This window comes from Trichechus manatus, unplaced genomic scaffold (assembly GCF_000243295.1).
Source record: "Trichechus manatus latirostris isolate Lorelei unplaced genomic scaffold, TriManLat1.0 scaffold00323, whole genome shotgun sequence".
Taxonomy (NCBI): Eukaryota; Metazoa; Chordata; class Mammalia; order Sirenia; family Trichechidae; genus Trichechus; species Trichechus manatus.
In genome coordinates, this window is record NW_004444259.1 from 968,823 (window position 1) to 978,484 (window position 9,662).

The 9,662-nt window shown below is 49.2% G+C and overlaps 1 protein-coding gene across 1 annotated transcript in view; it reads left to right on the plus strand.

The window, feature by feature from the left end:
* The window catches only part of GPR50 (G protein-coupled receptor 50), a 4,145-nt gene extending 797 nt beyond the window's left edge, over positions 1–3,348 (plus strand). Inside the window, exon 2 of the mRNA XM_004390718.1 lies at positions 1,856–3,348. Coding sequence (XP_004390775.1) covers positions 1,856–3,348 — 1,493 coding nt within the window. The remainder of the gene's footprint in view (positions 1–1,855) is intronic.
* The last annotated feature ends 6,314 nt before the right edge of the window (positions 3,349–9,662 follow it).

Here is a 9,662-nt window from a genome sequence, read left to right on the forward strand (position 1 = left end):
GCGGAGCGCAGAGCCCGCCCGAAACGTCCCGGGCGCAGTGAGCCCGCCCGCCCTTCCCGGGGCGCACGGCAGAGAGGGGCGCGCGGCGGCGGCCACAGCGGAGACCGAGGTCTGTAAGCGGGGAGCGGAGGGCGCAGGGGGCGGCGGGACGGAAGGTGGCAGCGGGGGAGGACGGCGGGAGCGGGTCTGGGGCCGAGGAGCGCAGCCTGCGGGCGTAGGGCGGGGGGCGCAGATCCGCTGGCGGGGCGAGCCGGGGAGGTGCTGGGCGGCAGCGGAAGGCTCAGGGGACGGAGCGGCGGGGCTACACTCGGCGCTTGGGCCCTGGGGGGAGGGATGGGGACGGAGAGGGGCCGACGTGCCCGATGCGGCGCGCGGGAGCAGCGGCGGCCGGGGACCGGGGGTGGCTTTGCTTGGGCGAGGAGTCACACGACACGGCACACGTTTCCAAATGCGCGGCCGGTGGGCACAGTCCTTAAAGTTCTCTCCTCCACTCTGGCGCGGTGTCCGACCTGGCCTCCGTCGCCTGGAGACGGCCGCCACCCCTGGACCTCGCTTCGCCCGCGGTGCGGTCCCGGGGCCGGGCCACCGAGTGCGGCCGCCTGCGGAGGGCACGCTCTGGGTTTTGTTTTGTTCTTCTCCTTCTTTCCTTTCTCTAACTTAAACGTGATTGGTGTCCTTGTCCTTTTGGTTCTAAAGCTTTGCCCTCTCTCTTCCCCGGGTTTCTTCTTCAAATTCATAACTTGGAAGGAAAACCCTCGAAAGAGCTCTGGGGCCGCCAGCGCTGTGGCCGCGCCCGCGGGCGGAGCAGTTCCTTGGCCCGTTGACACAGCGCTCCTTTCTCCCAGTCCAGGTGGAAGCGACAACGTGCCAAACTCACGCTAATTAGCACTCAGGTCTTTCTTGCACTGGCCTCTTCCCTCTCCCTTTTGCGAAAGGTTTTACAGAAACGTCCCTACGGCTGCTCCGTGAAACTGGAGCGGCGCGGAGTCCCCCTTCCCTTCCCCGTTTGGCTCACGGGCCCCAGGGAAATTCGGGGCCAGGGGCCGCGAACCCTTGTGCGCGGTGGCGACCGTGACCCTGGGCACGGCCATGCGATGGCCGGGCGTGAAGCTGGCGCTTTGGTAGGCCCTCCCGTCTCCCCCCCATGCCCCAAGGAAAGTAATTGCCTTGATTCGTTTCCCCGGCTCACGATTTCTTTGGTCTCAGACTCCATTTTGCAGGGCGTCCCCTCCCCCTCAGTTTTGACTCCAAGGTTACCTCGAGCCCCGGCAGGTATTTGGACCGGCTCGGACTTAGACATAGGCTGGTCCCACTCGGAAAGAGCGTGCGCTTTCCGCATACATGCAGTGCTAGGCTAAAGAGGGCAGAAGGCTACTTGATGTATTTTTTTCCTTAGGTCGGGGCTTCCTGACCTTCCTCCAGTCTCCCGACCTGCCCCTCACCGTCCAGCTCCCCTCTGCTACCCACCCACCCCACCCCGGAAAAGTTTGCATGTTGTTTTTCTCTAAAATGGTGGCGGCGTGACAGCGTCTGCGTCTGAAGGTCAGGGCTTCCGTGCTCCTGTCTCTCTGTCATAAGCCCCTTCTTTGCCAGACCAGAGATGACATTGTTTTAAAGGGAAAACAGGTTGGCAAAGGACAGGTCTCCCAAACCTGGCTGTACATCAGAATCACCTGGGACGCACTTGCAAATAAACATAAAAACACCACTGCATTTCTTTAAAAGAATTCTAGAATTCTGAATGGTCCCGCATCCAGCGGGCCTTTTCCTGTGTAATTTCGTAGGCATCCACAATTAACCATTTCTTCTTCTCTGCCTCTCCCCTCCTCCCTCCCTCCCCCGACCTGTTTTTCAGGCAACATCTTCGTGGTCAGCCTCTCCGTGGCAGACATGCTGGTGGCCATCTACCCCTACCCTCTGATGCTTCATGCCATGGCCATTGGGGGCTGGGATCTGAGCCAGCTCCAGTGTCAGATGGTCGGCTTCATCACAGGGCTGAGTGTGGTCGGCTCCATCTTCAACATCATGGCCATTGCCATCAACCGCTACTGCTACATCTGTCACAGCCTCCAGTACGAACGGCTCTTCAGTGTGCGCAACACCTGCATCTACCTGATCGTCACCTGGATCATGACGGTCCTGGCTGTCCTGCCCAACATGTACATTGGCACCATCCAGTACGATCCTCGCACCTACACCTGCATCTTCAACTACCTGAACAACCCTGTCTTCGCTGTGACCATCGTCTGCATTCACTTCGTCCTCCCCCTGCTCGTAGTGGGCTTCTGCTACATCAGGATCTGGACCAGAGTGCTGGCCGCCCGGGCTGTGGCTGGACAGAACCCAGACAACCAGCTGGCTGAGGTGCGCAATTTCCTAACCATGTTTGTCATCTTCCTCCTCTTTGCAGTGTGCTGGTGCCCTATCAACGTGCTCACTGTCCTGGTGGCTGTCAGCCCAAAGGGGATGGCAGACAAGATCCCCAACTGGCTGTATCTTGCTGCCTACTTCATAGCCTACTTCAATAGCTGCCTCAACGCTGTGATCTACGGGCTCCTCAATGAGAATTTCCGAAGAGAATACTGGATCATCTTCCATGCGATGCGGCACCCTGTCCTCTTCATCTCTGGCCTCATCACTGACATCCGTGAGACTCGGGAAGCCCGTGCCCTGGCCCGTGCCCGCGCCCGCGCCCGAGACCAAGCCCGTGCGCAAGCCCGTGCCTGCCCTGCTGTGGAGGAAACACTAATGAGTGTCCGGAATGTTCCGCTCCCCGGTGACGCTGCAGCTGGCCAGCCTGACCGTGCCTCTGGCCTCCCCAAGCTGGCCACTGGCTACTCCAAGTCTGCACTGGGCCACAAGTCTGCTGCGGGCCACTCCAAGTCTGCCACTGTCTACCCTAAGCCTCCCTCTGTCCACTTCAAGCCCGCCTCTGTGCACTTCAAGGCTGACTCTGTCTACTTTAAGCCTGCCTCTAGCCACCCCAAGCCTATCACTGGCCACCACTTCCCTGCTGGCAGCCACTCCAGGACTGTCTTTGGCCCTGCCACCAGCCACTCCAAACCCACCACGGGCCACATCAAGCCTGCTACCAGCCTCTCTGAGCCCACCGCTGCTGACTACCTTGAGTCGGCCACCACTGGCCGCCTTGAGATCACCACCCCCTGCCACCGTGAGACCACCACCACCACCGGCCCCCTTGAGTCTGACATCGCTGAGCCTGTCTCCAGTTCTGCCAGTGGGTCCCCCGAGCCTGCTGCCAGCCAGCTGGAGCTTGCCATCGCTGCTGGCCTTCCCGAGATTGTGGTGGTTGATGTCGAAGCTGATTCTGATGAAGTGGCTGTGTAAAACATTCTCTTGCTGATGGCCAAGCAGTGGTCCACTCTCAAGGATGTTTTGCATATATGATCCCAAGTGAGATAGCTTTACTGTCCCCCCACCACAGACACACGCAGACCCTGACGCGGTGTGGGCTCCATTCACCTTCAAGCTTACTTCCCCTTCACAAGATGTACTCTACAAAAGTGTGTGTGTGCTTACGACTGCAGAGACCACCTTTCCCCAAAGTTTTACATCTGCTGTCAGAGCCTCCCTTTCCTCGTAAGGCTGACCTCCAGCCCACAGTGACACCTCCTTGGATTTTCTTCTACTTCCTTGCTCCCTTTTTCCTCTTTCCTGCTCCTCCTTTTTCCTGCTTTCTTCTCCCATTCCTCTAGGGGTGGGGGAGGAGTGCATGCGCAGTGGTAAAGGTGTGTTGTGGCGAAGGCTTCTCCACAGTGACTGTCACTGCACAGCTTCATGTTGTAAGTGTGTAACTCTATATCGTCCTTCTAACGGCAGTCAGAAAAGCAGTTACGATTAAGTGCAGGTACTCGAATCAGTTTCTTTTCTAAACTTCAGCGACAAAATAGGCCCCATGTCTGAAGAATACAATTTGTAAACTCTTATTAAAATAGATGTTTATGCATATGAAATCACATGGCAAAAGGAAAGCTGTGGTCACACCAAATTGTTTCTATTCTGTGACAATCCAGACATTGGTGCTGAAATTTAAAGTCAAGCATGTACTCACTTAAACATCCATTCTTAAACTAGTTTCTTCTCCTAAGCCCCAAACTTATGGTAGCTAGGATCAATTACAGTCATGTTTTTAATATTATAATTTATAACTACTCTTTACCTCAGAGATTTTTTAGAACAGCCTGCTGTTTTTACACAACCCATTTTTACATTTTTGGTTTTCGTCTGAAAGGGAATTTGAGATAACAACTGGCAGACAGAGTACTGCTGTGGAGGTTATAAAATGAATATTTCTCCAAAAGCCTTTCTTTTCCACCTGCCCGGTACCATCTTGTCCCTCTGCGCCTCGTGCCTGAGGAGGGAGAGGAGGAAGAAGAGATACAAACCCCAACCAGTCGCACACACTTGGCTGAGAGTCCGTGAGCCAAAATATTAAGTCGGCGAGGTCTTGCATCAGCACACTTGACAGCCCAGGAAATAGTTTTTCTTTAGAAGTCAAGAAAAAAATTGCTGTTTGATAAAAATTTCAATTATTGATTCAAATTGACACTTTAAGCTGAGTTTACTGTACAAAAGCTTGTAAGGATGAGTGGAAATGGATTATACTGCCTTAATTCTATTCTGTATTTGTGGTTTCAATTAAATAAAAGTGTTTTTGTGGCTTTGGTGTGTGATTTATTGATAAATCCGCTTATTCCAACGGGGTGACTCGTCGGGGAGATGGTGTATGGTGGGGGTGGGGGCCTGCGCCTGGAGCGTCAGAAGACTCAGGGACAATGGAAGCTCTGCCACCAGCTTGCTGGATCCCAGGGCAAAGCCCTTGACCCCTCTCTCCTCTGGGTCTTTACTTAGCAGAGTGTGGGGAGGGGATGAGGGAGGTAGGCCTGTGAGGGAGGAGGTAGTTCTTCTCATTATTGACCTGCCCGCCCTTGGACTTCTGCACCTTACCTGCTATGGCATCTGAAAACAGAACCTCTTTTACCACCCATGGAAGGAGTGAGGCCAGGCCACAATAATGTCACAATCCTAGAAGCTGCTGGGTCCAGGGGCCAAGTGGGGGAGGCACAGGAATGGGGGGCTTTCCTCTCCAGCTGGGAGATGGGTGGCAAGACCCCAGCCACTGGGCCAGGCTCCTGACCTCAGGAACATAGTTCCAAAAGAATACCTAGTGACAAAGATATGTGGACTCAAAATAATATACAGCAGGATATCAAGTTTGTTACAAACGTGCATATGAAACACACGTACATGCACACAGACACTCAGAGTTATGCATATGTAGCCATTCCATCCAGGCGTTGCCAGATTGTGGGTATAAACTGAGGCTGTTTTCCTTTTTAACGCCCAAATTACTGGGGTTTGAGGCCAGCCAGCGTGACTGCTGGAGCTCAGGCTGACCGCTCCCCTGTGAAAAATACCTGCCAAATTTTCCTGGAGACCCCAAAAAGATGCTTACACATGCGCTCACAAACAGATCTACAATCCTCCCCCGCGCCCTCCCCCACCCCGTCCGTGTTTTCCACGTTTTCTTTCCACCCCCTACCCAAGAAGCCTTGCTTCCCGTGAGGTTGTTAGTGTCCAAACCTCGTGTGTTGTGTTCCAACGCTCCAAACTGCCCCTCTCCAGGGGCTCAAGGGGTGCAGGGTTTTGAGAGGTGATGGGAGGGGTGCGGAGAATTATGGGTCCTCATTACAACTTTGCACTACACTTGCCCAGAGTCTCCCAAAGTCTCAGGAAGGCAGCCGCTTCAGCCTTCCTCACTCCGCTGTCTCCTGCGAGCAGCGTTCTCCGGTCCCGGCCGCCCCAGGCCCTATCCTGGCGCAGGGACAAGCAGGAGTTCAAGGATAGTCCCTTCGCAGTTCAGGCTTAACCAGGAAATGTTTTCCTCTGCCCTTCCCCTTGTAACCCGCGCCTTCCCCCCAACAAAGACAAGAAATCTCCGAAACACAGCTCTGATTTGCCACCCCCACTTTGGGTGATCACGACGCTGATGCTCCGCGCAGGTGTAAGTTGTTCCTAGTTCTCCGCAGGAAAATGCAGGGCTTGGGGCTTTGCGTCCGTGAGAACGAAAGGGTCGGCTTTGCTGACTTCCGGGAAGAGTGAATCTGCCCCAAGGTGAGCCCGTATCTCCATAATTAGAGTTAAAAAAATAGAAGCAACTTTTCAATGACAGTTTCCTCCAGTTCCTACTCTTTTTTCCCCCTCTCTTTACATTGAAATATATATACTGCCAAGTGACACACTGGTAATTTTTTAAAATATGTATGCTGTTGTTGCTGTCTGCTGTGGAGCCAGCCACCTACTCAAGGCAACCCCTGTGCTGTAGAGTAAAAACGGCTCCATAGGGTTTTCTTGGCTGTAATCTTTATGGAAGCAGATCACCAGGCCTTTCTTTCGCAGAGCTGCTGGATGGGTTCAAAGTGCCAACCTTCCAGTTAGCAAACTACACCACCCAGCCTTCCACCCTGAGCAAGATACAGATATTCCCAGCTCTGCAGAAGTCTCCTGGAGACTTTGGCCCTCTTTTGCCCCTTCTGATCAATCCTCATCCAAAAGTAACTGCTATCCTGTCCTCTATTGCCATATGTTAAATGTGCTTGTTCCGGCACTTTGTATCAGTTGGAAGCATGCAGTATGTCTTCCTTTATGTCTGGCTTCTTTTGCTCAACATTATGTCTCAGAGATTCATCCATGTTTTTATGTGTATCAGTCCTTTCCTTTTTATATTTCTATAGTGTATATATATGTATATAGGGTATACCACAATGTATTGCTTCTACTATTGTGTTCTGGATTTTAGTATACACCACACACACACGTATGTGTATGTATATATAGTTCACAAATCTTCTCTTAGTCTGTGATTTGCCTTTTCACACTCTTAATTGTATCTTTTGGTGAGCAAAAGTCCTTAATATTATGAAGTCCAATTTATCAGTTTTCTCCTTTGTGAATGCGTTTTGTGTTTAAGAAGTTTCTGATTACTCTGATATAATGAATATATTCTCCTGTTTTTGCTTTTCAGAAAGTTTGTGGCTTTGCTTTTCCCATTGAGGTCTATGATCCATATTGAGTTAATATTTTTGCGTCTGATGTGAGATAGGGGTCAAGTTTCGTATTTCCCTATCATCACCATTTTTGGAAAAGACCATGCCTTGCCCCACTGAATTGCAGTGCAGACTTTGTTGTCAATTAGAGAATCATATATATATGACATGTATGTATCTATATGAATACCTACCTGTTTCTGGACTGTCTATTCTGTTTTATTAGTCTATTTTGTCTATCCTTACAGCAGTACAGCATTTTTTTAACTGAAGTACATTTACATACAGCGATGTACACATATATTAAGTATACAGCTAAATGGATTTCTACATATATACATACTTGTGTAACCACTGCCCAGATGAAGATATAGAACATTTCTTGCAACTCAGAAGGTTCTTTCATATCCCCAGTCAATTAATACCTCCCCTAAAGGTAACCACAAGTCTGACCTCTAATACTGTAGATCAGTTTTGCTAGTTTTAGAACCTCATCTAAATGAAATTATACACTATGTACTCCTTTGTGTCTGAATTCTTTGACTTTACATTATGCCTTTGAGATGCATCCATGTTGTTGCATGTATCAGTAGTTCTTCAAAAACGATTTTATAGAAAGATTTAAAGATGCATAATCTCATTAATCTATGTGAAGTCGAAAAAGCAGATGATAAAATGCAGGCAGTCCCTGGGTTCCGAACACTCAACTTACATTCTTGCCCTTTAATGTTATGTAAATTTGCCCTGACGTTGAAAGGATTGAACCAACCCCTACTCGCAACAAATTCTTCATCACAATCACCTTCACTTGCTGCACGTGCAGCTTTTAAATCACTGAAAAGGCTTTGAGCCTTTTCTTGCACTAAAACACGTTGCCGTCGAGTCAATTCCAACTCATAGTGACGCTATAGGACAGAGTAGAACTGCCCCATAGGGTTTCCAAGGAACGACTGGTGGATTAGAACTGCTGACCTTTTGATTAGCGGCCAAACTCTTAACCACCGCGCTACCAGGGCACCTTCTCGCACTAAATAAGAGGCTAAATAAGAACTATATGCACCTGTTCTGCCTTACCTACAAATTCGACTTAAAGACACAGTTAGGAACGGATCTCGTTCATAACCTGGGGGCTGCCTGTGGTAAGTAATTTTAATAACAAAAACTACAATGTGTATATGAAAAGAAATATGTTTTACCATTTTTTATAATAAACATAGAGCCCTGGTGGCAGAGTTGTTAAGAGCTGCGGCTACTAACCAAAAGGTTGGCAGTTCGAATCCACCAGTGGCTCCTTAGAAACCCTACGGGGCAGTTCTGCTCTGACCTGTAGGGTTGCTATGAGTAGGAATCGACTCGACAGCACTGGGTTTTTTTTTAAATTTATTTTTAATAATAAATATATGTATTTGTCTTTTTAATTGGAATATAATTCCTCTGCCGTAAATTTCACTTGTTAAAGTGTTAAATTCAGTGTTTTTTTTAGTATATTCACAAAGTTGTGCAACCCTCAGTGCTATCTAACTCCAGAATATTTTTATCATTCCAATAAAGAAAACTTATACCCATGAATATTCACTCCCCACTCCTCCATGGCAACCACTCATCTACTTTCTGTTTCTATAGATTTGGCAATTATGGACATTTCATATAAATAGAATAATAGGATATGTGGCCTTTTGTGGCTGGCTTCTTTCACTTAACATAATGTTTTCAAGCCTCTTCCATGTTGTAGCATGTATCAGTACTTCACTTCTTGTTATAGCTGAATAATATTCCACCGTATGGATATACCATGTTTTGTTTATCCATTCGTCTGTTGATGAACATTTGGGTTGTTTCCGCTTTTTGGCTATTATGAGTAGTCCTGCTATGAACATCCATGTACAAGTTTTTGTGTATACATGTTTTCAATTCTCTTGGGTATATACCTACGAGTGGAATTGCTAGGTCATATGGTAAGTCTAGCAATTCCACTCCTAGATATATACCCAAGATAACTCTAAGGTAAGTCAGAGGAGCCCTGGTGGCCCAAATGGTTAAGCGCTTGGCTGTTAACTGAAAGGTTGGCCATTTGAACCAATCCAGCAGCTCCGCTGGAGAAAGACCTGGTGATCTTCTTCTGTAGAGATTATAGCCAAGAAAACCCTAGAAGGGCAGTTCCAGTCTGTCACATGGTGGTTGCTATGAGTTGAAAATGACTCGATGGCACACAACAACATGGTAACTCTATGTTTAATGTTTTGAGGAACTGCTAACCTGTTTTCCAGTGTGACAACACCATTTTACATTTCTACCTGCAGCGCATGAGGGTCACAGTATCTCTACATTCTCTCCAATACCTGTTATTGTCCACCTTTTTGTTTATTATAGCCATCCTAGTGGATGTGAAAGGATCCCTGGTTGCTCAATGGTTAAGCACCTGATTGTTAACCAAAAGGTTGGTGCTTCGAACCCACCAGCCACTCCACGGGAGAAAGATGTGGCAACCTGCTTCCATAAAGATTTATAGCCATGGAAACCATACAGGGCAGTTCTACTCTGTCTTATAGGGTCGCTCTGACTCAGAATCTTCTAGATGGCAATGGGGTAGTGGAT